At 46.5% G+C, this 27,936-nt stretch overlaps 1 protein-coding gene across 6 annotated transcripts in view; it reads left to right on the top strand.

Moving 5' to 3' along the window:
• aatkb (apoptosis-associated tyrosine kinase b) overlaps positions 1–24,889 on the top strand; it is a 43,397-nt gene extending 18,508 nt beyond the window's left edge. For 2 of the 6 annotated variants that reach the window (XM_049015849.1, XM_049015847.1), the window contains exons 3-13: positions 6,581–6,722; positions 12,452–12,531; positions 12,850–12,968; positions 13,453–13,540; positions 14,983–15,116; positions 17,256–17,340; positions 17,482–17,603; positions 18,177–18,326; positions 18,690–22,152; positions 22,262–22,409; positions 22,637–24,889. In XM_049015849.1, coding sequence (XP_048871806.1) covers positions 6,581–6,722; positions 12,452–12,531; positions 12,850–12,968; positions 13,453–13,540; positions 14,983–15,116; positions 17,256–17,340; positions 17,482–17,603; positions 18,177–18,326; positions 18,690–22,152; positions 22,262–22,409; positions 22,637–22,941 — 4,836 coding nt within the window. In that variant the 3' untranslated portion in view covers positions 22,942–24,889. Of the gene's footprint in view, positions 1–2,462; positions 2,637–6,580; positions 6,723–10,720; positions 11,149–12,451; positions 12,532–12,849; positions 12,969–13,452; positions 13,541–14,982; positions 15,117–15,430; positions 16,927–17,255; positions 17,341–17,481; positions 17,604–18,176; positions 18,327–18,689; positions 22,153–22,261; positions 22,410–22,636 lie in introns of those variants that run through there. The other 4 variants (XM_049015848.1, XM_049015850.1, XM_049015851.1 and 1 more) reach the window with 4 other exon arrangements.
• The last annotated feature ends 3,047 nt before the right edge of the window (positions 24,890–27,936 follow it).

The following is a 27,936-nucleotide window of genomic DNA, read 5'->3' as shown; positions in this document are numbered from 1 at the left end:
ACAGGTATGCAACTTGCTGCTTTAATGAGCGCTTTTGTTAATTTGATTAGTTCGTGCCATATATTTTTCTTTTTTTGCCTGTGTAAAAAGCCTGTACAGTTTCAGGAGTCCATTATAACTTTAATCTAGAGTAGTACCTTTTTATGTACGGCATTGTGTTCAGTTGTTTAATTGTTTAATGGCGTGACTCCGTAGGGTGGAAATTAATTACCGGGTGCACCTGTTCTGGATGGGAAGGGGTGGGCAAGCTGAGGATGCTGCTTGTTTTTATGTCGTGTTTCGCCGGTCCCTCAATTTTATTTTTAAACTTCGCTAACGGAAGGCAGGTGCAGTCTCTCTCTGCCTCACTCTCTCAAACTGATGTAACTGCAGTACTTAAGAATCTAATGTATATGTGTTTATAGACATGTGATCATGTACTTGTGTGTATTATATATACATGTATGCGTGCCTGGACATGTCTAGCTGCTCCCCAGCCTCAGTCTGGACCACCTGCTGGTCTGTATTCGGGTAGCTCAGTCAGAGAATAATGACTGTGGTTCTGGGCCTGAGGGGTCTTACGAGGAGGGTTCAGAAAAAAGCAAATACAAGCGGGGGGAGTGGAGGGTGAAACGGTGTGTGCGCCCTGGGTGAAGCGACATGACCCCCATGCTCCTGAGCCACGGAGACCTGAGAGGAGAATGAGAGGATGTGTGATGTCATCAGCCTGGAATGTGAGAAACAATCCCTCGCAATTCTCATCTCCTCATCAGTACTGCCATGCATTTGTCTGGCCCTCCCCCATCTCTCTCTTTCCTTGTCAGTACTGCCATGCATTTGTCTGGCCCTCCCCCATCTCTCTCTCTCCTCATCAATACTGCCGTGCATTTGTCTGGCCCTCCCCCATCTCTCTCTTTTCTCGTCAGTACTGCTGTGCATTTGTCTGGCCCTCCCCCATCTCTCTTTTTCCTCGTCAGTACTGCCGTGCATTTTTCTGGCCCTCCCCCATCTCTCTCTCTCCTCATCAGTACTGCCGTGCATTTTTCTGGCCCTCCCCCATCTCTCTCTTTCCTTGTCAGTACTGCCATGCATTTGTCTGGCCCTCCCCCATCTCTCTCTTTCCTTGTCAGTACTGCCATGCATTTGTCTGGCCCTCCCCCATCTCTCTCTCTCCTCATCAATACTGCCGTGCATTTTTCTGGCCCTCCCCCATCTCTCTCTTTTCTCGTCAGTACTGCTGTGCATTTGTCTGGCCCTCCCCCATCTCTCTTTTTCCTCGTCAGTACTGCCGTGCATTTTTCTGGCCCTCCCCCATCTCTCTTTTTCCTCGTCAGTACTGCCGTGCATTTTTCTGGCCCTCCCCCATCTCTCTTTTTCCTCGTCAGTACTGCCGTGCATTTTTCTGGCCCTCCCCCATCTCTCTTTTTCCTCTTCAGTACTGCCGTGCATTTTTCTGGCCCTCCCCCATCTCTCTCTTTCCTCGTCAGTACTGCCTTGCATTTTTCTGGCCCTCCCCCATCTCACTCTTTCCCTGTCAGTACTGCCGTGCATTTTTCTGACCCTCCCCCAGCTCTCTCTTTCCTCTTCAGTACTGCCTTGCATTTGTCTGGCCCTCCCCCGTCTCTCTCTTTCTTCATCAATACTGCCATGGATTTTTCTGGCCCTCCCCCATCTCTCTCTTTCCTCGTCAGTATTGCCATGCATTTGTCTGGCCCTCCCCCAGCTCTCTCTTTCTTTGTCAGTACTGCCGTGCATTTGTCTGGCCCTCCCCCAGCTCTCTCTTTCTTTGTCAGTACTGCCATGCATTTGTCTGGCCCTCCCCCATCTCACTCTTTCCCTATCAATACTGCCATGCATTTTTCTGACCCTCCCCCAGCTCTCTCTTTCCTCGTCAGTACTGCCGTGCAGTTTTCTGACCCTCCACCATCTCTCTCTTTCCTTAGTCAGTACTGCCATGCATTTTTCTGGCCCTCCCCCATCTCTCTCTTTCCTCGTCAGTACTGCCATGCATTTTTCTGGCCCTCCCCCATCTCTCTCCCTCCTCGTCAATACTGCCATGCATTTTTATGACCCTCCACCATCTCTCTCTTTCCTTGTCAGTACTGCCATGCATTTTTCTGATCCTCCACCATCTCTCTTCCTCCTCGTCAGTACTGCCATGCATTTTCCTGATCCTCCACCATCTCTCTTCCTCCTCGTCAATACTGCCATGCATTTTTCTGATCCTCCACCATCTCTCTTCCTCCTCGTCAGTACTGCCATGCATTTTTCTGGCCCTCCCCCATCTCTCTCTTTCCTCATCTGGTCATTTAGACCCAAGAACTAAGCCTCATAGAGGAAACCCTTCCGCCCCTCCCCCCACTCTTCCTGTCTGTCTCATTCAGTTTGAACTGCAAACTGGAAACCTCCCAGTGTACTCAAGATGTTCCCCAGTGCAAGGACTCGCTGCCGGCGCTGTCCCATTACACAAGACTGCCCCAGATATCCCAGCATCCACAAGCCAGCCTCTGTAGGCTGAATGGGGGGTGGGTGGCTTGGGGACTGGGGGAGAGCTTAGGGTGGCACCTCCGGATGGGGAGGGGGGGATTAAGTGGATGGGATCGGATGTTCTGGGTACTGCAGTGGTGGCCAGAGGAAATGCCAGGCAGTATCATCAGGTAAGGGAATCATTTAGTTAATTTACAGCTGTATACCTGGCAGTGCTTTATTATGTGTTTGGTATAAGTCTCTGCAGTGTTGTGATTGCCTGTATGTCCGCGTGCAGGTAGAAAACAAAGGGTGTGTGTAGAAGACGCTGTGTGTTTGCTTGTATATGTAGAAGATACTGTGTGTAGAAAAGGTTGTATGTTTGCCTGTGTGTGTAGAAGACGCTGTCTGTACTACACATACCATTGAGGTCTCTCTGAAAGTGTCTTCGGGCAGATGGCAGTCTTAGTGCAAAGTTGACTGGCAGCTTATCTGTAAGACAGAGAGCAAAGAAGCATTTTCTGCCAACTAAAATATTTTTTAGCAAGGTTGGCAGTTGACAATCCAGAAATCCAAAGATATTTTCAAAACGGTAATCCTCAGTGATTCAGTGTACACAACTGTAATCTGCAGTGCATCAGTCTATAGGACAATAATCTCCATGGTATCAGTCTGTAGGACAATAATCTGTAGGACGTCAGTCTACAGGACTGTAATCAGCAGGACATCAGTCTACAGGACAATAATCTCCAGGGCATCAGTCTGTAAAACAGTAATCTCCAGGGCATAAGTCTGTAGGACAATAATCTGTAGGATGTCAGTCTACAGGACTGTAATCTGCAGGGCATCAGTCTACAGGACAGTAATCTGCAGGGAATCAATCAATACGAAAATAATTTAGAGGCCATCCATCTACAGGACAATAATTTAGAGGCTATCCATCTACAGGACAATAATTTAGAGGGCATCCATTTACAGGTCAGTAATTTGCAGGGCACCTGTCTGCAGGATAGTAATCTTCAAGGAATTAGTCTACAGGACAATTATCTGCAGGGCATCAAATACAGGACAGTAATCTACAGGGTATCAATCTACAGGACAGTAATCTGCAGGCCATTAGTCTACAGTACAGTAATATGCAGGCATCAGTCTGTAGGACAGTAATCTGAAAGGCATCAGTCTGTAGGCCAGTAACCTACAGGACAGGAATCTTTGAAGGTTTGTCATTTCTTGTGTTTTATATGTGTATCAGTTCATGGTCTATGGTTATTGCTTTTTAAATACATAGTTTTGAGGATTCTTTGTGGTTTAAATTTTCAATATTAATAAATGCACTGCGGAAATATGTTTGAACCTGATTGTTTGTGTGGTGGGCTACAGGGACAGCTGTGTTCTTTGAAGATGAACTCGATGGTTGTTTGTGGGGCAGGCTGTAGGGACAGCTGTGTCCTTTGAAGATGAATGCTATGGCTGTTTGTATAATGACCTATAGGAACAGTTCCTGTTGTGGGGAAGTATTTGTGCTATATGGCTGTTTGTGTGATTAGCCGTAGGGACAAGGCATTATAATGTGTGTTCTGTGGTGTGTTGTCTGCTGTCGGCTGAGTGAAAACACATGTCACTGAGAGGCCGTGTGAAGGTCTTGGCCTGTAAGGAACCTTCTCAAGACACCGGATGCATGGGGTTTAAGCATTTAAAGGCAGCATGGTGGGGGAGGCAGTGCAGGGGGATACTTCCTTTTCTCAGAGCCCAGCTCTGTTGTAGGAGGTAAAGGCAATATATTATATATTAAAGTGCTATTAACTTCCAAACACCTGTTTCAGGTCATGCATTCCTTGCCATGAGTGACGCCTCTCTGCTGCTGTTTCTTGTTTCACATCTCTGCTGCTGTTTTTCGTTTCACATCTCTCCTCTGCTGCTGTTTCTCGTCTCACATCTCTCCTCTGCTGCTGTTTCTCGTCTCACATCTCTGCTGCTGTTTCTCGTCTCACATCTCTCCTCTGCTGCTGTTTCTCGTCTCACATCTCTCCGCTGCTGCTGTTTCTCGTCTAACATCTTTCCTTAGCTGCTGTTTCTCGGCTCACATCTTTCCTCTGCTGCTGTTTCTCATCTCACATCTCTCCTCTGATGCTGTTTCTGGTCACATCTCTCCTCTGCAGCTGTTTCTCGTTTCACATCTCTGCTGCTGTTTTTCGTTTCACATCTCTCCTCTTCTGCTGTTTCTCGTCTCACATCTCTCCTCTGCTGCTGTTTCTCGTCTCACATCTCTCCTCTGCTGCTGTTTCTCATCTCACATCTCTCCTCTGCTGCTGTATCTCGTCTCACATCTCTCCTCTGATGCTGTTTCTCATCACATCTCTCTTCTTCTGCTGTTTCTCGTCACATCTCTCCTCTGCTGCTGTTTCTCGTCTCACATCTCTCCTCTGATGCTGTTTCTCGTCACATCTCTCTTCTTCTGCTGTTTCTCGTCACATCTCTCCTCTGCTGCTGTTTCTCGTCTCACATCTCTCCTCTGATGCTGTTTCTCGTCACATCTCTCCTCTGATGCTGTTTCTCATCACATCTCTCCTCAGCTGCTGTTTCTCGTCACATCTCTCCTCTGCTGCTGTTTCTCTGGACTCACACCCCTCCTCTGCAGTGCCTGGTCATTTCTGTCAAGTTAATGTCTCATTGTCGGTGCTTTATGTTGTCTCTGTTTTCCATAAACAGTTTAAAAATTTAAGTGGACTATAAAGCACACAGTGAATGACAAATGATGCCCACTTAAAGCAGCTGTAGAGCAGACACCCGCAAGCCAACTCCTGCGTGATCCTCAGGAAGATAAACATGATGTGCTATAGCTGAGGCCTGATGCATGGATGAAATGCTGTTCAAGCACAACCACCCTTGGTGGCTTAACTAATGTTTTCTTTCTAATGTATATATTGATACAGCCTCTCAATGTTGTTACTCTATGTATTACTTCTGTTACTCCGCCCTCAGTATTGATACAGCCACTCTCAGTGCTGTTACTCTGTTTATTACTCCTGTTACTCCACTCTCAGTATTGATACAACCACTTTCATTACTGTTACTCTGAATATTAATCATGTTTCTCTACTCTCAGTCTTGATACAGTTACTTTCAGTGCAGTTATTGTATTATACCTGTTACTATATTTCTCGGCATTGATAAACATACTGCTATTATTCTATTTCACCTCTTACTCTGTCTCTCTGTACATATAGCCTCTCAGTACTGTTATTCTGTCTGTCACTCCTGTTACTCTCAGTACTGAAACAGCCTCTCAGTGCTGTTATTCTGTCTGTCACTCCTGTTACTCTCAGTACTGAAACAGCCTCTCAGTGCTGTTATTCTGTCTGTCACTCCTGTTACTCTGTCTCTCAGTACTGAAACAGCCTCTCAGTGCTGTTATTCTGTCTGTCACTCCTGTTACTCTCAGTACTGAAACAGCCTCTCAGTGCTGTTATTCTGTCTTTCACTCCTGTTACTCTGTCTCTCAGTACTGAAACAGCCTCTCAGTGTTGTTGCTCTGTCCATTAGTCCTATTATCCTATTTCTCGGCATTGATAGAGACTCTCGGTGCTGGTACTCTATTATTTCTGTCTCAATGTTAATACTGCGTCTCGGTGCCGATATTCTCTCACTCTGTTGATGTTGTTTCCAGGGCAACCACTGCTTGCCTAGTAGCCATGTACCAGGGCTCTAGAAGATGAATTTCTTATGCCAGCACTGGTTCTGCACCCTCCCAAAGATTAAGAGCAGCAGAAACTAACGTGTGTAGAGCAGTTTTACTGGACTCTCGTGTTTAATCCAGCAGATCTTTAAATAATGTTGAAGTGAACCTTTTAATATTAGACCTGTTCATTTTCAGTTGGCTCGTCAAATCAGTTATTAGCAGGTGACAGGTGGTTCTGCTGGTCACTCATCTGTGCATGACCGCTGCTCTTGTATCTGTGTGAGCAGTGAATGTGGCTGTCTTCCTTTTTTCATGTGTCAGTTTGTGTTTTTCCTGTGAGAGTTAAATCTGTCGCTGCTTAAGAAGTCTAATCATTGCAGAGATTATCAGCTGGTGACAAACTCTGTGAGAGTTAACTGGCTGACCCCCTGCTGCCCCCATTTACGCCCCCTACAGGAGTTTGAAAATGCAGAGGGTGAGGAGTACCAAGCCGACCTCTCCACCCTGGCCTCCCCGGCCTCGCAGACCAGCCCGGAGGTCTACATCCTGCCCCTGACAGAGGTCTCGCTTCCTGTCTCCAAGCAACCAGGCAGATCAGGTAGGAAAGCTGTGGCAACCAATAATGGCACAAATCTCGCGCATGTCCTTGCCAGGCAGGCATCTGCAGTGATGTCCGTTTGTCTCGTCTTACTCAAATGTCCTCATTCACAGAACTCGGTTTTGCCGCGAATGGCCACAATGAGTGATCGAGAATGGAACGTAGGTGTCATGATGTCATGTGATTGCTTTTCCTGCTCCAGTGATGTGAGAGTACCCTGTCTGTGAAGCCCTGCACCACCAGTACCATCTCATACCCTCTCTGTCCGCTGTAGTCCTCTGAGGCCTTTGAACTGCACCTGGTTGACTGGCGCAGACGGACTCTCTTCCTAGAGCGGCTCTCCATCCTTCCAAGTGTTTGTGGCGTGACGTTAGAGAGACAGGACGTGCCGTATGGCCTTGGCTCCCAGGTCCTTTCATGTCACAAGAAAACAGCCGAAACAACAGCGACGGATCAGAGCTGAGAAAAAGGCAGTTTCCACGTCGATCACCTTATCAGGTTTCCTTCCGCGGAAACCCCACCGTCACCAGCAGGAAGTCTGGAAAAACCCTGCTCTCCGTCCTACCCCTGACGCTCCGGAATTGTTCTTATCCCTGCGGGATGCGGAGTTCCCTGGCATCTGAGAGGCTTCGCGGTTCTTTGGCAGCCGTCCCGACCTTTCAGCAAATGAGCTTTGCTGTTGCGCTCTGGCCTTTGAGGCAGAGCTGCTGGATTTGGCAGCACAGTCATTGTCGTTAGCCCCCCCCCCCCCCCCGTGTGTGTTTGCGGGAGTGTCCAGGTGATCCACCGGCTGCCATGTCTTTATTTCCCCCCAGATGCTGACACCCAGAGTCAAACGTTTAAATCAAATCAAATGACTTTTACTTTTTTAAGTCATGTCACTTGACGCTTGGTATAGTACAAGTGAGTGAAAATCGTGTTTGCAAAGTTCCACTACAGCAGGCAAAATAGTGCATCCATCCATCCATCCACTTTCCAAACCTCTTATCCTACTGGGTCGCGGGGGGTCCGGAGCCGATCTCGGAAGCTATGGGCACGAGGCAGGGAACAACCCAGGATGGGGGGCCAGCCCATCGCAGGGCTCACTCACACACCTACGGGCAATTTTAGCAAGTCCAATTAGCCTCAGCATGTTTTTGGACTGTGGGGGGAAACCGGAGTACCCGGAGGAAACCCCACAACGACATGGAGAACATGCAAACTCCACACACATGTGACCCAGGCGGAGACTCAAACCCGGGTCCCAGAGGTGTGAGGCAACAGTGCTAACCACTGCACCACCATGCCGCCCCACAAAATAGTGCAAATACTGGAAAATACACAAACATAATAGTAATAAATATAGTGTGCTAAAAAGAAAATAACTACAAACAGTAATACAGTAATTACTATTACTTGGATGCTGTGGCAGTTACACAATGATGGCGACAGCCATATGAGTATGGATGTGAGTATGATTGTGAGTATGAATGTGAGTATGAATGTGAGTATGGATGTGAGTATGACTGTGAGTATGAATGTGTGTATGGATGTGATGTGAAAATGGAGGGCAGTGTGAATGGGTCCATGGACCAGATTTAGGCACAATGGTCTGGTGGTTGAATCAGTCCTGCAGCCTGCTGATCCCTGTGATTTTCTTGGTTGCCCCCCACCCCCCCCAGGTGACAGCTTCGAGGGATGATTTTTGTCATTCAGTACTGGAAGTTTAGTTTTCCTGTAAGAATTTACATGTGAAAATGCTTTTTCCTCAATGGATGAGGTGTTGATGTTGTTTGTGGATGGCAGTGTCTGAGCTCTTGGTACGTCTCTGCCCGCCTGCCCGTCTCCCACCCCCGCGGAGTCCCTGGTGGAGACAATGCCTCTGTTGTCCTTCAGCACATGGCACCCCCATCTACTGGTGGCTGAGCCACCCAGATGCAACACCTGAGTTCTTTATGCGTGCATCGTTGCCGTGGTAACTGTCGTTGGGGCCAGGCTGCCTTCCGCAGTTTAGAGGTCGGCAGTGTGACTCAGCCCTGGTCTGTGGGGTGTCAGTCTCGTTGTCTCCACCTCGCCCCCTAGAGGCTGATATGTGAATAGAGGCAAGGATTGGCCTGGCCATAACTGGGCTACTCGTGGTGTAAGTCAGGAGCAGAGCGAGGGAGGGTGAAACTGCCTGTTTTGGGGGTGGTTTGTTTTATTCCTGAAACCCTCCCGGACGCCTCAGATCAGGGTCACTGCTTTCCATTCTGAGGCAGCTGGGTCCAGCTGTGCACTCGCTACATCTGGGCTGATGTGAGCCAGATGTGAGTTTGATCTCCTTCTCCCTTCATAGTCGTCGGCCGGAAAAGACATGGGCAGTATCACCATTAGAGGGAAGCTAAGCATTTCACCGACATTTGGCAGAGACTGTTAAAGCTCCCTGTGTTGGGATGGACTAAAGAAAAGGTTCATTGACCATCCTATGATGCATGATATCGGATTACAGTCTCCTCCACTTGTTCAGTCTTTGTCAGCTATAGTTGGACATTTCATTGCACTAGTTTGCCATTTTGGTATAGTAGTTGAACAAGAACTTTTACTAGTCACTCTTTTTCAGCAACTAATTAACTAGCAACCTACTATTTTCTATACTAGTTAACCAGTGAGAGCCAAAATCCTCACTAGTTAACTAGTGAAGACCAAAATTCTCTCTAATGAATTAGTTGAAGCCTCTTTTGACTTTAATTAATCAAGCTCAAAAAGTTTATTAGTTAACTAGTGATGTCTAAAACATCCACTAGTTACACTAATGAAAGACATTTTGACTAAAGTAGTCAACTAGTGAGGTCCAAAATGTTCACTAGTTGAACTTCTGAAAGTAAAAATGCTCATTAGTTCACAGGTAAAAGCCTCTAATTACTCGTTAACTAGTGAGGCTCAGCACGTTTGCTAGTTAGCTATTCAGGTCTAATTTGTCCCCTAGTTACACTAGTTGGGGTCTTTTTGACCTTACTAGTTAACAACTAGTTACATACATCCTCTTACTGGTAGACTAGTTAGGTCTAAAACGTCACTTGTGAACACTTGCATTAGTTGACTTTTTCATCAAAGTAGTTAATGTTTTAATCTTCCTAGTTCCACAAAATTGCTCACTAGTCAAACATGTATGTGCAGCTAGTTCATGGAACTAGGAGCTTCAACTCTTTAACTAGTGAGCATTTTGGAACTAGTGAAGGAAACTGACGTCTGATACCATGGATACCAGGACATGAGATACATGCGGAGACGGCTTTCCATACACCATGACCGATGTCTACTACTAGTATAAGTAGTTATCATGTTAATAATAGTAGATTAATAATAACGCGCATCCAATTCTGAATCATATTGAGGCATTAACTGATGCTGGCCACACTACTTCTGTCCCCTCCCTGCAAGGGAAATATCTCCTTACCCGACCTACTCTACGGCGACCTCGGTCAGGTGACCTTTATGCACCCATGAGACCTTCTGGGAAGGGAGGGGGGGTTTCAGCAAGCGGGAAACAAGACTACTTGATGAGAATTCCAGACAAAATGGGAAACAGTAATATAAGAGGTGCATTGTGGAGGGACAGTAGCAGAGAGGGAGGGATACAAACATGAGCAGAGATACCCCAGCTTGGGGGGGCGGACTGGGGGCTGAGGTATTAGCTCAGCTGATAGAGAAGGGGCTTAGGGCTTAGTGTGCCAGCTGAATGCCTGTACCATGCCGTGCCAAACGGAGGGACAAAGGGTTCGATTCTCCCCGTGATGTGAGAGGAGGTCTGGAATGGCTGGCCTCAGGGAGAGCACAGAGGCGTAAGAGTATGGGAATAATCCAGGAGAGGGGCAGGAGGGGCGGAGCCTACGGTGGAGATGGAGGATCCATACATGGGGGGTGGATAGCTGCATGATAGAGGTCCTATTGCTCAATACAGAGCTCTGTTTGTTCAACCCATCGCTCGTAAAATGCGAGGAGAGGGAACGCGATGATGCCATCGTACTGCCCTCTGCACCCCTCGGGGGTGCTTCAGAATGAGACCCGGAAGACTGTCGGGTGTCTCTCTCAGGTCCTCATCTCGGCGGTTGACCATGGATCTTACCTCTATAACTTCCTGGTCCAGCCCGTGACCAGTCTAAAATCAGTTTAAGAACGAGAGACGGTGAATATCTCAAACCTGGTACTGGTACGACGTTTGATCTGATTTAATCGATTGGCAAGGAGTCTTTGCACATGACATCTGCACCGAACATCTCCAAAGGACGTTATCTGATGAAAACTCAGGGCAGTTCTGGGATCATGCCGAGCAGGAGCATACCCTCCCTGTCCTCCTGGAAGAGGACCCTTCCATCTTCAGACAGACTGCTCTGTCTCAGCGCAGTTCTCGAAGACGAATGACCAGTCACTCGCGGCATTATGAAGATTGGGTCAGGCAAACATGAAGGTGACCTTAACTTGAGTTCTTTTTTTTTAACGCATGTTTCATGCTCACTTTTAGAAGCCAGTCCAGAATTTTGTCCACAGTCAGAGTGGTAGGATTAAATTGTGGTTTTAACTCTGGAGGTCTGTGGGTCCAAGTTCCAGAAGTGCACTTGTGTTGGACTTTAAAACGAATCCAATCATGCGTAATGGTGAAAAGTTTAAATTTTATTGAGCTGTCTAGTTACGTAATATGATCTCTGAATATTTAATGCCCATTTAATTGAGCTGTCTTTCCAAGGATTGTAGAAACTTTGAATTAAATTACTGCACATTAAATGTGCATGGAAATTCTCGGCCTTATGCTTAGGTATTTAAAGAGGAGCTTGTCTTCTCTTAAAAGGGATAGTGCTTCTGCTCTTTGGACATTATTAGTTCTTTCTTTGGATTTTGAGAAGGTTCTATTACAGATGGTCTACAGATGTCATAAACGGTATAGTCTGTGTAAAGAGAGATTGGACTGATCAAGGAATTCAAAGTGAAGATTAGATTTACAGTTTTTCTGCCCTCATTGGATCATTTTCGACGCGCTTTTACAAGCCAGAGCTGCTTTTTGGTTCGTTGAAAAATTTCACTTTTTCACTTCAACAACTGCGTTTTTTTTCCTGAATTGTAACCTGCCTTGGAAGTCCATCCAGAGCCGGCTTTGTGTACCCTGTGACCTTCCAGCACTGCCATGGTCTCAGCATGATGCGGGATCCTTTAAAAGGCCTCTCCTGCTCTGGGTTAATGTTCAGTGGGGCAGTCTGTCCGTCACAGCGGCATTTCCACGGCGGCTGAAAAGGAGCCATTCTGGTGAAAGGTTTCCCAGGGACCACAGAACGACATAATTCTGCTGATCCAAGAAAACGGGCCATGAGTGGGCTTGTTTTAGTCATTTCAAAAACCAAATGTAGGCAAAAATAGCTTGGCTAAGCAAAGGATCATGTAAAAAAAAAGTGGACCACATTTCTGCAGACCGGATACCAAAGACTCATTGCTCTGATTCCTTCAGCCTAAATGTGTGGACTTTCCCTGTCTTTGCATTAATTTGAAAAAAATATATATTCAGATTAAGATTCTGATTCAGATTAAGATTCAGATTAAAATTCAGATTAAGATTCAGATTAAGATTTTTTCTTATGAATGTTGTTTTTACAGTGAGTGTCTAAGGCCAGCATGTGAGACGTTGTCCTCTTTGTCACAATATAGCCCCTTCTACATGTCTGCCACCCTTGCTTCCTGTCAGGCCTGAGGCTGACTTACTGTCTGTGCCTGTCTCCCCCCAGTCCAGCTGCTCAAGTCCACTGATCTGGGTCGTCACAGCCTGCTCTACTTGAAGGAAATCGGACATGGCTGGTTTGGAAAGGTGAGTTTGTCCCATGACACGTGTGCTTTGGGATTGGTACGGATGTAGGTGGAAAGGGCGGGACACTCGGGATGAGATGAGCGCATCCTGAGACAATGTGCCGCTGGTGTGAGCGTGCTTGTGCACCGACAGTGTTTCTCGTTGAAGCGGTGAGGTCTAGAAGCTTCCGTGAGATCTGACCTTTGTCTGTCTCCCCGTGTTATGGGTGATGACGAATGCACTCTTACTGACTGTCTCCTTCTCTATCTCTCCCCCTGTGTTCCCTCGCTCCCTTGCCTGTCCGTCTGGCACCTGCCTCCCGCGCCCGGGACGACCCAGGTTCTGCTGGGGGAGGTGAATTCGGGGCTTAGCGCCATGCAAGTGGTGGTGAAGGAACTAAAGACGAGCGCCAGTGTGCAGGACCAGATGCAGTTCCTTGAGGAGGCCCAGCCTTATCGGTCAGCCCCCCCCCCCCCCCACAAGACAAACGTTCCTCATTGTTTTTGTCTGTCCATCTGTTTCCATTTGGACTCCCCCCCCCCTCACCCACTGCCCTCACCATCGGAGTACAGGGCTCGTTTGCCTCATCTGCTGACATCATTCAGCCCCGCTATTTTAAAATCTGTTGCCTATTTGAGTGCCAGACGTTTCCCTTCCCATTTCACAGCTTAACAAAACCAGCCACATTCTTGTTTTGCCTTTGAAATCTGGTTCAGAAACTGGGATTAATAACGAACAGTGATTTTGGGGAACATTCCTGTCTTTTTGCTGTACATCTTCATTCCACCTACATGTGCTGCCATCTTCAGGTCTGTGATCTGCATTATTATTTTGTGCGTGTGTCTGTGAGTGGGGGGAATGCCAGCTGGCTGGGGGGCTGGGGCAGAGGACAGTGTGGGTGGACACTTTTGGGTGGTAACACTGCCTCGCTTCACCCCCCAGCACCCTGCAGCACCCAGCTCTCCTGCAGTGTTTGGCACAGTGCACCGAGGTCACACCCTACCTGCTGGTGATGGAGTTCTGCCCACTGGTAAGCACGTCATAGTGGGGTAACCGCAGCAGCAATGCTGCCCGTCAGCTTAGTTGTTGAATGTGTCAGAGAAGAACAAACAGCACCATCTGCTGTACAGGATGAGGGATTGCATGACAAAATACTTCAGTGCTTCATGACTGTATCTCTTCCTTGGTTTACACCTGGTGAAGGAGCTGGGTCATTACAACAACCAAACCGACAGTGGGTGAAATTCTAGTGTGCTGTCAATCATTGGCTGCTTTGATCCAAAGGGAAGTAATAGAACGACCAATGGAATAGAGGGATAATTTTGTTGTGAGCATCGGTACATGATACCCACATCCACTGAATGCTGCCTGTTTTCTCCCATCCAGTTCTGGATTTCAGTGTGGTACCTGGTGCATTGATGACACCAACTGTATTATGTAATAAGTCTGCTGGGTCTTTTCTAAGCCTGGAAACCCATAGTTAAGAAGTATAAGGTTGCCCTCTGGTGTTCAGATGTTGTATCATCAATTTCATATGAATGAATCAGATTTTATTTACTTTTATTTATTTATTTATTTCCTTTTGGGGAATTTCAGAAGTATGTTTCATACCATAAACTGATTTATCGTCATATTGCAGCAGGCAATATCCTTAGCTAAGATCTCAACATAGAGATTTGACCTGAGGCTTCTGACAGACATATATGTATTGTGTTCTCCTGCCATCCCATAATTCCGGTGGGGGAAGACATAATGGTGCGTTCGATTATTTCTCTCCAAGTCGGAACTCGAATGAAAACGTCACGAAAAACGTCACTTCCTGTCGGAAACACGCCTCTTTTATGACTTTGATGTCGGAAAGAATTTTCTTGTCTGAGTTGCACCTGTGACGTAATTTAAACATGGCAGCTTACACACTCAACAGTAATTCTATTTTATAAATCTTTAAAAATGTTTATTTTGTTAAATGTGTTAATAATTATAAATGTAATTGCACGTGTTCGATTTAGAGAATACCGTATCATGACCGTAAACAGTATCCTAGCAGCAATATCAGATTTTTACCTGTTAATGTATTTGGTTTGTTTGTAGTTTGTTTGCCTGTTGAAAAAAGAATATCGCTATGAATGTACTAAAATATTTTATAAAGCTTTTAATGTGGTTTGATTAGTTTGTGTTTCTTATTTGTTTGTCTCTCTTAAAAAATAATCTTACTCCAAAACTGCTAAAAATTAAAGCAACAACACACGCAGCGTGTTCATGGAGGCAGCCATGTTTGTTCCGAGATGTGGTAGTTCGAACAGGATATTGTCGGACGTGATGTCACTGAACTCGGAATTTCCGAGTTCCGAAAGAAAAATTAACGCACCAGAATGCTAAACTGAAGTTCTTGGTTTCCTGTGGTCAGTCGTTGTCACTTCCTGTCATATGTCACTTCCTGTCACATGTTACTTCCTGTTCCCCCGAACTCAGGGTGACCTGAAAGGCTACCTCCTCAGTTGCCGGGCTGCTGACTCCATGACCCCTGACCCCTTGATGCTCCAGCGGATGGCATGTGAGATTACGTCTGGACTTCTGCATCTCCACAAACACAATTTCATCCATAGGTAGGACCATGTCTATGTACGGCTTTTTCATTTTGTTAGTACGTTATATTTTTATGATGCATTACTGAGAATTTAATATGACCTGGTACTGCGTAATGCTTCCAAAGCCATATTTATTAGCCTCGTACACTGGTGACCATTAGTTCGCCCTTAATAGGACATGTCCTTTTCACTGCTGTGGGGGCGTGGTCATATTGGGTGAGGTAGTTATCTGCGGGCTGCCCACTGGTATCTCCTGGCAACAATATCCTGGTGCTGCCTGAGTGTGCCTCACAGACTCCAGCATCAGTGATTTTGTTGCCAGGGGGGTTACCCCTCATCTGCAGATAAAAAAAAATGTGGTTGCTACGGGTGCCTGTTACCATAGTGACATGATAACAAGGGAACAGGCTCGCGCTGCGAATCGTTCTGTGGCACCTCAAGGGCAGGATTCAGGGTGTTTGTGTGTCTGACGAGAGTCTAGATGTGGACCATCGCACATTATTGGGGAAGGAGTGTGTTGTGATTATAAGTGTGCATACCGCTGTGTATAATGATGGGTGTAGCACTGGTGGGTGGGAGTGCGTTGTGATTATATGTGTGCATACCGCTCATCAGCTGTGTATAATGATGGGTGTAGCACTGGTGGGTGGGAGTGTGCTGTGATTATATGTGTGCATACCGCTCATCAGCTGTGTATAATGATGGGTGTAGCACTGGTGGGTGGGAATGTGTTGTGATTATATGTGTGCATACCGCTCATCAGCTGTGTATAATTATGGGTGTAGCACTGGTGGGTGGGAGTGTGTTGTGATTATGTGTGTGCATACCGCTCATCAGCTGTGTATAATGATGGGTGTAGCACTGGTGGGTGGGAATGTGTTGTGATTATATGTGTGCATACCGCTCATCAGCTGTGTATAATTATGGGTGTAGCACTGGTGGGTGGGAGTGTGTTGTGATTATGTGTGTGCATACCGCTCATCAGCTGTGTATAATGATGGGTGTAGCACTGGTGGGTGGGAATGTGTTGTGATTATAAGTGTGCATACCACTTATCAGCTGTGTATAATGATGGGTGTAGCACTGGTGGGTGGGAGTGTGTTGTGATTATATGTGTGCATAACGCTCATCAGCTGTGTATAATGATGGGTGTAGCACTGGTGGGTGGGAGTGTGTTGTGATTATATGTGTGCATACCGCTCATCGGCTGTGTATAATTATGGGTGTAGCACTGGTGGGTGGGAGTGTGTTGTGATTATATGTGCGCATACCACTCATCAGCTGTGTATAATGGTGGGTGTAGCACTGGTGGGTGGGAGTGTGTTGTGATTATATGTGCGCATGCAGCTCATCAGCTGTGTATAATGATGGGTGTAGCACTGGTGGGTGGGAGTGTGTTGTGATTATATGTGTGCATACCACTCATCAGCTGTGTATAATGATGGGTGTAGCACTGGTGGGTGGGAGTGTGTTGTGATTATATGTGTGCATACCACTCATCAGCTGTGTATAATGATGGGTGTAGCACTGGTGGGTGGGAGTGTGTTGTGATTATATGTGTGCATACCGCTCATCAACTGTGTATAATGATGGGTGTAGCACTGGTGGGTGGGAGTGTGTTGTGATTATATGTGTGCATACCGCTCATCAACTGTGTATAATGATGGGTGTAGCACTGGTGGGTGGGAGTGTGTTGTGATTATATGTGTGCATACCACTCATCAGCTGTGTATAATGATGGGTGTAGCACTGGTGGGTGGGGGCCGGACGGTCTCTTTAAGTCAGGAGGACGGGTGGTTGCTGGTGAAGAAGGACTGTCTGTTCCCAGGTATGTTTAAACTGGGAGGACGTGCTTCTACCCTAAACAGCAGGGGAGGGGGGGGAGGTTGGAGTCCTCTTTGCCCGGAGACGCTGACAAGGGTTAATAGAAGGAATTGTGGGTGGTGAGACAGTGGCGGGGGTCCTGCCCAGGTATAACTATGGTAGAGATGTAGGACAGTGTTATCTAAGCCGGTCCTCAGGGACAAAAATGTGGATTATCTGTGGGTCCCTGAGGACCGGATTGGCAAACATAGATGTAAGGGGATGTCAGGACTCCCAGAGTCCAGTGGAGGCTCACAGTGTCTCTTGTATTTTGCCTAAACCCTACCCTCCCAGTGACCTTGCCCTGAGGAACTGTATGCTAACTGCCGAAGCCACCGTGAAGATCGGAGATTATGGGCTCTCACATAACAAATACAAGGTGTGTGGCATTTACGATTCCTGTACGCTTTCCATGGTCCTCGATACCAGAATATGCTTCCTTAAGGAAGAGCAGCCAGTGGGTAAATTTATTGAACCCCCAGCCCTGTTTTTCCTCATGCTCCCCAACCCCGCCATGCAGGAAGACTACTTCGTAACGTCGGACCAGCTGTGGGTGCCTCTGCGCTGGATCGCTCCCGAGCTTGTCGACGAGGTCCACGGCAACCTGCTGGTTGTAGATCAGACCAAGCCTGGCAACATATGGTAAGCAGTGTGAGGCCTGCTTCCAGGACACTTACTCCAACATGCTTTTATGAATTCCTGATTATAACAGCAGTTCCCTTCTGTAGCCAGGACCTAATCAGTGTGCCCCCTGCTGTTAACACTAATCTGAACACAAATCAGGCTAAAAAAAAACAGACACATTCTCTGCCCATGTGAGAGAAAACAGGCCTTACGGTTAGAAAAAGAATCGGAGTCTAGGGTTAGGGTTAGGAAATGTATGGCACTTTCACGCATTCACATGTGTTTTTATGATATTCCTGCTCCCCCATATGATAGGAAACCACAGTTTAGCATGGTTTAGTAGCATATTTCCTACTTTCCAACAACCTGATGTATCACCCTAAGGTGTCAAATTATGGTTAGGAATCTGAGGCTAAGTTTAGGGTTAGAAAAAACATGACACTTTCAGGCATCAGCATGTGCTTTTATGACATTTCTGCTCCCCCGTAGGATAGGAAACCACAGTTTAGCATGGTTTAGTAGCATATTCCCTACTTTCCACAGCCTGATCCATGGGTTGGAATGCTTGAGGTCCCTCTGATCCTGTTTCAGGTCCCTGGGGGTGACGGTCTGGGAGCTGTTCGAGCTGGGGAACCAGCCATACCGGCAGTACTCGGACAGGCAGGTGCTCACCTATGCTGTGAAGGAGCAGCAGCTAAAGCTGCCCAAGCCGCTGCTGAAGGTGCCCCTTTCTGATCGCTGGTGAGTCATCAGTTTCCTGACCTATCACTGCACATTTGAATTCATGTGCCGCCCAGTCACAATCATACATGGGTGTGGCTACGGGAGATAGCCACCTATTTAGTTGATACTTTATTGTCCCCATGGGGAAATAATTTTTACGCCTCCCTTAGCTTGCTATTTGTAAAGCATGCTGTACGCAAAGGGCAGCCACTTGTTTGGGCGCCAAGGGAGCTGGGGGTTAGGAGGTTCATATTGCCTGGTCCAAGTGACCAGTGACATGGCCAAAAACCCATTCATTCACATTTTGTTTTGGATTGTTTCCATAAGAGTGTTTCTAAAAAAAATTCTCCATCTTTCCTGACCTCGTTTCTTCATGCCCAGGTATGAGGTGATGCAGTTCTGCTGGTTGCAGCCAGATCAGAGGCCTACAGCAGAAGAGGTACACCTGCTGCTCAGCTACCTGTGCGCCAAAGGCGCGAGTGAAGCCGAGGAAGACTTCGAGAAGCGCTGGAACTCCATGCGGCCCAACAATAGTCATTGTGCCGGCCTCGCTGGGGGCCTGCCCCCATCCTGCTCCTCATCCTCCTTCCCACTGCTTGAACGATTCTCAATGGGCGACAGCTACCAGCCTGAGCCTGGTGATGATGTCCTGACAGTCACCGAGACCCGTCACGGACTCAACTTTGAGTACAAGTGGGAGCAGGCTCGGCATGAGCTGCCCTACCGCTCATCCTCCACCAGCGGGCCCCTAGGTCAGGGTAATCCTCACTACCAGGACATCTACTATCCCTCTGTTGGCAGCTGTGGGGCAGATGGGCTCACACTTGGGGTCTCACCATCCTACTACGACTCGAAGCAGCTACACACTCCTGGAGTGGTTCCTGTGCTGAGTGCACACAGCCCATCAATGAGCAGCGAGTATTACATTCGCATTGAGGAGCCTGTGGACTGCCACATTGACAGAAACTATACAGTATGCCCCTATAGCCCTGGATTTGAAGGCAGTGCTGATGGGGGCTTTGTGGTTGGGAGTGGTGAGGCAGTAGGCTGCATAAATTGTCCCTCAGAGGCTCAGCCCAGCTCCTTTTGGTCAACGGACATTCACAAAGCAAGCGCCTATGACTCAGACAATAGTCCAGCGATCTCCCTGACCATGGAACCCCTTTTAGGCCAGGTGTGCAGCCCCATGCAACCCTGGGAGTCAGGACACTATGTGTCCTACAAGGATAGGGATGGTGGATACTACTATGACCCTTCTCCCTCCATGGAGATGGACCACTATTTGATGGAGGACAACGTGGAGCCCCAGGAGGAGAGCTGGGGATCCCGAAGCCTACGTCAGGCATTGGGTGAGCTGGAGAATCCACTCGGTATCTCACCTTCTCTGAGTGATCCTAGGCAGGGGTATGGTGACCCCTGCATGGCAGGTGAGTGCTACTATGACATGATGGGTTCCCTGAGGAAGACCATGCCCCGGCCCCACTCTGTCAGCATTGGTCCAGAGGGCCCCCTTTTCAGGGACAGACGGGATAGTGACCTGGAAGAAGACGACCTGTTTGTAGAGAGGGAGGCCAGAAGCTGGGTCTCAAACCACTCCGCTAACAACAACAGCTTGAACTTCTCCCGGAGGCCAGTGAGGTGCAGCCAGGACACCTACGTGGATTACCATTATACCATGCCTTCTACCGATGTGGAGGATTTGTGGCCGCAGATGGACATCAAAGAGAAGTCAATGTTCCAATCCAATAATTCTCTCTGCTACCCAGAGACTATGAGAAATAATGCGGGTTGCCTTACCCTCAGCAAACACCACTCACTTATCAATCCCAGGGAGTGTAATATTTGTGTATACCCATGCCACAAAGGCAGGGAGGATCCAATATCACCAGTCAGGTACTGCCAGACTGTGGATAGTCCACAGTCCGTCGATCCCCTGTCTGGTACACTTGTCAGAAACTATGGCATCAGTAACTACATCAGAGATAAGAAAAGTGAACCACCCCATGCAGACAAAGCGAAAAGTCTGTCTAACTTACCTACATCCCTTACTGGAGAATGTGTTTTATCACAATCCCAGATGTCAGATATGAACAGAACCCCTATTCTTCTGGAGCACTCAGAGCACCAAACCGGTCTTGGTGGAGAAATTTTGGGGAAAAAGGGTGTGGAGCAAGAAGTGTCATCTCTGACAGGTGTTAAATTCAAGATTCAGACCGTCCATATTGCGGCAGAGAAGGCCACCTCGCCAGACCCAGTGTCAGACAGCAGTCGGCTTGCGGACAGCGGTGTTGAGAGGGGATGCTCCAGCATCAGCCTTGTGGACATCGATGACTGCAGTGATGAAGATATCACAGACGTTACCTCGGGAATTTTTGTAGACTTTATAATGGATTGCGCAGATTCGGGAAATGCTCCAGCCGGCTTAAAAAATCCCCAGGACCCGGCGGAAACCCCAGATTCTGTTGATTCCATTGATTTACCGTCTACTGCTGAGTCATGCGATGCCTTAAGCCCTGCTTCTTTTGATACCTCCAGCCCACCTAAAGCCCATGACAGTGGCTATGACACTGAGAACAATGAATCCCCAGAGTTTGTTATGAAGGAACCTCTTGAGCCACGGGACCCTGAAGGGTTTTCCCAGTCTCTAGGGAAGACATCTTTGTGTGGAAACCTAGCCCCAGGAGTCACTGAAGCCAAAGTGGTCTCACAGGCTGAAATGGATGACAGTGCAATTCCACTTGTTTCAATGACCAACAGGACAGAGCTTGACCTTACAAGCCTATGTGAGAAAAACACATATAGGGATTCTGCCTATTTCTCTGACTATGATACAGAAAATGAGCGATTTTCCCAGGATAAGGAAGACAACCTTATGGACAAACTGGATTCCGATGACTTGGTACAAAAGGAAGATGGTAACAAGTCCCCCAAAAAACCTATGGAGAAAGAGAGCTTGAAACCTTTGCATTTAGAAAAAGATGAAGGAGACTGGAAGAATAATGAAGAGGATCACAGTGAAATTGATGTGGATGTTAAGAAGCTTTCCCCCCAACGAGAGTTCTCAGAGACCAAAGTATGTGGCTCCTCCTCAGAACCCATGTTCTCCATGCTCTCCCCATCTCCACCTGAAATGGGGGGTTGCCTGACAAAGGAATCTTCCCAAGATGAAGGCTTAGGGTTGGATTCTGAAAACCCTGGGGAGGAAGCATCCTCTGAGTCCTCTTCCTCCACAGTTTCTGAAGGGACATCTGTCCAGCAACAGCCCTCAACTTCAGGAGATGGAGGTAAAGAATCTGGGGGTGCTGAGGACTCCCTGGCAGAACCCCTCATCTCTGACTCTGCCAGCACAGACAGCAATACGGAGATACCCGCAGAGTTCAGCGATGACAAGACAGAGCCAGTAGAGTGTGGGCATCTCCAGGAGGAGGAAAAGGGGCAAGATAGCATCTGTTCCAGACCCATAAGTGAAGATCAGGAAGCCCAGGCTGCAGACACAGAGTCAGACGGTCTAATGGATATTGCTAAATGTCCCTCATCTCCTCCTCCACCCCTGCCTCCAATTGAGAGCAGGATTTCACCAGGTGATGGGGAGGAAGCTGATTCAGAAGACAGCGAGGAATCAGATGAGGAGCTGCGCTGCTACAATGTCCAGGAGCAGAGTGAGGAGAGTGAGGAGGAGTCCTCAACTGTGCCTGTTGTGGTGATGGACTGCAGTGATGCTTGCCACCTCCGCAGCCTCCTCAAGATGCCCACCCTGCTGACAGAGGCCTTCAGTGACGAATTTGACCGCAAGAAGAAGGCTGTTTCCTTCTTTGATGATGTCACAGTGTTCCTTTTCGATCAGGTATGCCTACTCTACTTTTTACTTTCTTACACATACGAGATGTGTTTTTCAACCAAGGCTTATGATGCTCTGAAGAATACAGCTCTAATATCTTCTCGGTGTTGTCTAGGAGAGCCCGACCCGGGAGCTGGCAGAGCATGGCTTCCCCCCCGGAGCGGAGTCCTGCGGGCAGGGCTCAGAAGCCACGGAGCCACGCCCCCAGGAAAAGATCAATGCCAGCTCTGATGACTCCTCAGATGGGAACATCTCAGAAGAGAGTAAGACTGGAGACTGGTTATGATTGGCAACAGCTACAACACACAACATGCAAAAAGTTGGCCCACCACCCAAGTGAATATTGGCGGCCAACAGGGGGCTCCCAAACCTCCATGGGGGTTCAGTTATAGGCTTAACTGTGTTATAGCAGTCAAAAATATACTTATGATACTCAAAGAGAAATGGCTGCATGAATACTCCAACCTTATCTGTCTCTGTCTCGGGGTAGGTGCAGGTTTTGAGTGGGAAGATGACTTCCCTTTGCTGCCCAATGCCTCTTCTGTGGTGGCTGCAAGAAGCACCCCAGAGAAGCCATCAGCCCCCAGGCAGTCTGCTGTTCCTCCGGAGCCCAAGCCAGCAGTGCAGTTCTCTCGCTTCACTGTCTCCCCTTCCTTGGTCTCCCGCTTCTCCATCACGCACGTATCCGACTCCGACATCGAATCTGCAGGAGGTCTGTCTCCTTTTCACACAAATGTCACTCTTCGCATTGACAATGAGACAAGCCAGTCATGCTACCAAAATTTACCTGCATAACTATTTCAGGGTGTTAATTTAAACAAATGTTGTTATTTGATACGAGTCTGGTCAATCTTAACATGCTAGCATCCCTATGATTTAATATACTTTTGTAAACTTTCACATACTTGATTAGCATTGTTGGCCATGCCTGACTGTGTATCCTCTGTCCTACAGGGAGCAGTGAGGATGGTGAGCGAGAGTGAGGCATGGAAGTAACCCCTCTGCTGGTCTACGTGTTAGGGACTTCGTCTCTCTTATTTTGCCTTTGGCCTCTTTTATTGGATGTTTTTGGAACACAGACAGCCACCCTAAGATGGCACGTCCTGGTGATTGGACACCATCGGTTGAAAATGGGGCTTGAGTGAAGTCAGCAAAGAAAGAGACAAAATTACATTTATTTATACATATTTATATATATAAATATATATAAACATGCAGATTATGACATCACCTTTTCATCTCTTCAAATTTGCTAAATGAGACCGAACGAAAAAAAAGACACACAAAGGACACTTGCTAGATATCACTACTGTTTTTATTCACTGACTCTTCATTTGCGGTTTGTTCACACAGCTACAGCAAGATTTTGACAAGTATGAATATTTTGCAAGTATTTATAGTTCTGGGAGCCAGAATGATTTTATTGCGGGAAGGGAAAACCAATTTCTTTTCGTTCATTTGTTAAAAGTACCTTTGGTTGTCTTGGACATGAAATGGCGTAGGTTTCCTCCTTTCACAGCAGTGACCGGAGCCTGTCACAACCTCTCGAGGGACACCTTTATGTACACCTGGGCACACATCTGGCCCAGCGAGCTGAAATACACCTAGGTGTGCACCTCGTTCCACACTAAGTCCATCTGAAAAAACAGGCACACATCCGGCCTCACACTTGGTTCAGAAATCTGACGGATCCTTTAATGGACAACCACAGTGGATCTTTTGTGTGGTTTCCTTTATGTGGACATCCTTTCCCAGAAGCATGACTCGTGTGCAGCTTCTCATATGGGTGCCAGTCTGAGGGTAAAGGTCACACACGCTGCACCCAAGCCTGACAGGCCGCATTCCCATCAGATCAGGCCGAGGGACTTTTGTTCTGTTTGATCGTTTGTTTCTCTGTTTGTTTCTTTGTCGGTTTAAAGTGAACGTTATATGCCAAAAAGATGGTGGCCCAGACAACCTGCCTACCCCACCACCCAAAGCCCTAGGATTTACAGGCTTAAAAGACAGATGCACAGTGGTAAAGAGTAGCAGAATATAGAAATGATCTGTCACATCATGAAGTTTATAGGAAGATAATGATCTGTGAGTTAGCATGTTTTATCTCTTTCAGACAGCAGGCAGGATAAGAGAGTTGGACATGTGACTCCTGTTACTATCCTTCAGTTTGAAATAAAAGCAAGATGACATTTGAAGGACACAAGAAACAACAAACTTTTGTGGAAAAATAAGAGTATGTAAGCATGTCTACAACCCAGTGTTGGAGATCACAGTACAGATAATTCTGAGTCATTAAAGTTATCTTTCTGAGATATTTATAATATGTAATGATCATGCGGTATGTTCAGTGTTAACATTTTTTTGTATGTTTCTTTTCAGTTGTCTGTAGAAACTTTAAATAAGTATGAAATACTATGTGTTATATAAAGATATTACTTTAGGTTCTGAAGGGTAATTCCCAAACAGAAGGTGACGCTTCTTATACTGTGGGCAGGAGCAGACTCTCTGCTTCCCAGAAGCCTCCCCCTGCGCATCAGGACATCCTCTGGAGCTGGTTGCCACTGGCCTTGAAGACATTGAGTTCTCCGTTACGAGCCGAGTGTTTTGTGTTACATTCGCCGTTCGGGTTCGATATTCTGTATCTGTTTGGCATAGATCTAGTTAGACTGCAGTCTGTACTATTTTTATAACTGAAAAGGCTTTAAAATGTAAAAATTCATAAAGACTAAAACAAAATGTTGCCAAAGATATGAAATAATCTCTTGTGAAGGCATGGTGGATTGTGATTAGTTGCACCTGTTTAGACGATGCGCCCTGTGATGGGTCGGCGCCCTGTCCTGGGTTGTTCCTGCCTTGCACCTGTAGCCTTCGGGAAACACTCCCCACCACCATGAATAGGACGAGCTCTTACAGACGACAGAATGATGAATGGATGGATGTTTAGGCCATGAAACAAACAGGACCTTCCTTACTCAGCTTCACCTTTATATCAATTTAAATTAACATAGAATTCAAATGTGGATGTTGCTCACATAATGTGTACCTCAGTACATCACAACACAACCACATTTTCATCCACCCAGTAGATTTGTGGGGCTTGGAGCCTGTCCCAGTGAGCATGCCAGTCCATCACAGGGAACACACACACACTCAGACTTACATGCACAATCACAAACTATGGGCAATTTATAGACAATGACATCTACTATACAGAGAAGATGTAAACATACAAAGCTAGATTAGAAGCACAGGAGCTTTTCAGTTTTAAAGTAGTTTGTAAAACCTGAAGTAGCTCAGAGTGTCCCTCCTTCCCTGGATTAGGGGGTCACCCTACCCTTAATGCCCAGCTCCATGGACACTGCTACAGGTGGCTGCTCTTTGCTGCCTTACACATGTGTCTTTGGGTCATGAAGAGGAATTTCAATTAAGTGTCATCATTGATTGATTCATTCATAAACACTCATAGACACAAAGCAGAAGCACTGGGTGGGACAGCTGTCAGTCACAACCTGGTTGAACCAATGGGAAACCTGCCAGTAACTGATGGTCTATAATAATGAGCCATACAAATTTAAAGCTTAACAGTCACATGACCACATGATGTCCGTTTCCCATGAAAACTGCATTGATATGCTACCAAATGCACAATAGAGAGTTTGGGGGGCTGTGTGCAGCACAGACCAGTGTCAGTGAGTCTCCAATCCAGACACTGTACCTTGGTACCATTGATAATCAATGATGACAACCACAGCCAGTAGCTCTCAACAGTGCTTCTTAATTTATTGACATTTATTTCATATAAGTCATGTATTTTTGATTACAGCAAAGATAGTGACAATGTGAAACAAGTGGAGGACAGTGAATTTACATAGAAAACAGTAAAAAAAAAAAAAAAAAACTTCAAATATTTGTTTACAAATCCGGCACTCGGCCAATCGGGCTGGGACCTCTTGCTCTCTCTCTCTCACACACACATATATATGCATCCTGGGAAAAGGATTTTGTGAATCTTGACTGATAATAATGCAGAAATATTGTATTTCTTCAGACAAGGTGTGTATCTGTGTGTGTGTGTCTGTGTGGCTTTTGCTGTTACATTGCAAAGGGACATTGTCTTCACAACATTTTCTACCCATCATACGCAAACACACATACTGAGTGGACCCTCTAACTCTGAGTCCATGTAAACAGTTGTGCACCGCGACATCTACATGAAGTGTTTTCAGACATCAGCAGATCCAGTGTATTCAACTGGTTTCTCTGTTCTGTTCCCAGCAGCTTGTTATGATTGAAAACACGAATAGCTTAGTTCATCACGCCACAATTCTGGCCTCCAAAATCTACTTAAACACAAAAAACTATTGCAATACCTTGGACGTCATTTTCACAAAATATTGCGCTGAAAATAAACAAATTCCTTATTTTGCAGTAAGACAATGATCTAGGCTTATGAAAATGTGCCATTATTTACAATCAGGTTATAAAAAGCATCTGACAGTTTTATCTACAAACATACAAGCATCTTTCATTAATAATATAAATTATTTCCCCTAATATTTTACAACTGATTCCATTTAGAACACATAACCTCAATGGCTATATCTGAAATTCCACCTAAATACACAGAAAAAAACAAAGTAAAACACGCTAAAAAGAGAATGAGCATGAGGAATTCCGCATCAATGGCCAGAACAGCCTTCAGCGTCCGTCACCGAGCACAGCAACGCAGAGATGGGGGCTCGGCAATCTCAGAAGCCTCCTAACATTTATACAGCAGCACGTTTCTCACAGAACACTAGTACTTCGGTTTATATACCTTGCCAAAAGATCCAACAGCAGGGCCCACCAGGGATGTTTCATCACAAACACTGTTTTTTAACCACTGGTCAACCCAGCACTGATCATGTACAAAGCATATGCGTCCCTCCTCTTAAGATTAATCCGTGCGATCCAACCATTATCGTTATCTTTTATGGCACCCCCATGAGAACCACTTACACAGAGGAGAAGGAAATATGTAATAAGTACATTATATCTGAATCCAGGCTTGGTTTTCACACATTGCACAAGTGGCTGAGCTATGTGTGATTTATCCCCCACCTTGATTAAAAACGCTTACAAAACGAGTCAACTCTGTGACATGAATCCATGTTCAATTCACTTTAAGAATGCATGAAAGAAGAAAATCAGACAGACTTAACACCTCGAGAGGAAAAATCATAAGAGAGGCAATGAAATAAATGAAGTATTTTGCATTGCATGGACTTGTACAAGTAAAGCTCTCGGCCCCTTCACACGACTAATATTATTCGTCAAAGGCAAGACATGAAGGACAAGTGTCTGGCACCGTTACTGTACATCTAGCTGAATAGGTTTGACAGACATAATTACAGCGGCTCTTTCCATCGAGATCAGCGGTAAATCAATACCTAAAGTGCTACAGCTCCGAACCACCCAATACATTTGCAAAACAAGATTAAACAATGTTTCGTATACTTTGCCGGGACCCATTGATGGAGGAGAATTACCTTCAGCCACACAAGGGATTAGTTGAGATCTCAATGCAAAATAAAAGCGTTTAAATAATGAGGTGATTCGTGTCTTTAAAAGATAAGGACGCAGTCATGGTGGGGGATAGGCGCCCAAACCGGCGGTGCGTGTCATTGCCCATTGGACACAGCAATCCCATCCGACGTGCACCAGCGAGCCCCTGTCTCCCGGTAGTTTGGTGCAGACGCGGGTTTTGGAAAGCACTGGTGCAGTGAGAAATTGTAACGTTCAGTGGCAGCCAGT

This window comes from Brienomyrus brachyistius, chromosome 5, assembly GCF_023856365.1.
Source record: "Brienomyrus brachyistius isolate T26 chromosome 5, BBRACH_0.4, whole genome shotgun sequence".
NCBI lineage: Eukaryota > Metazoa > Chordata > Actinopteri > Osteoglossiformes > Mormyridae > Brienomyrus > Brienomyrus brachyistius.
Note: the sequence above shows the minus strand (reverse complement) of the source record. Positions and strands in the feature narration are given on the sequence as shown.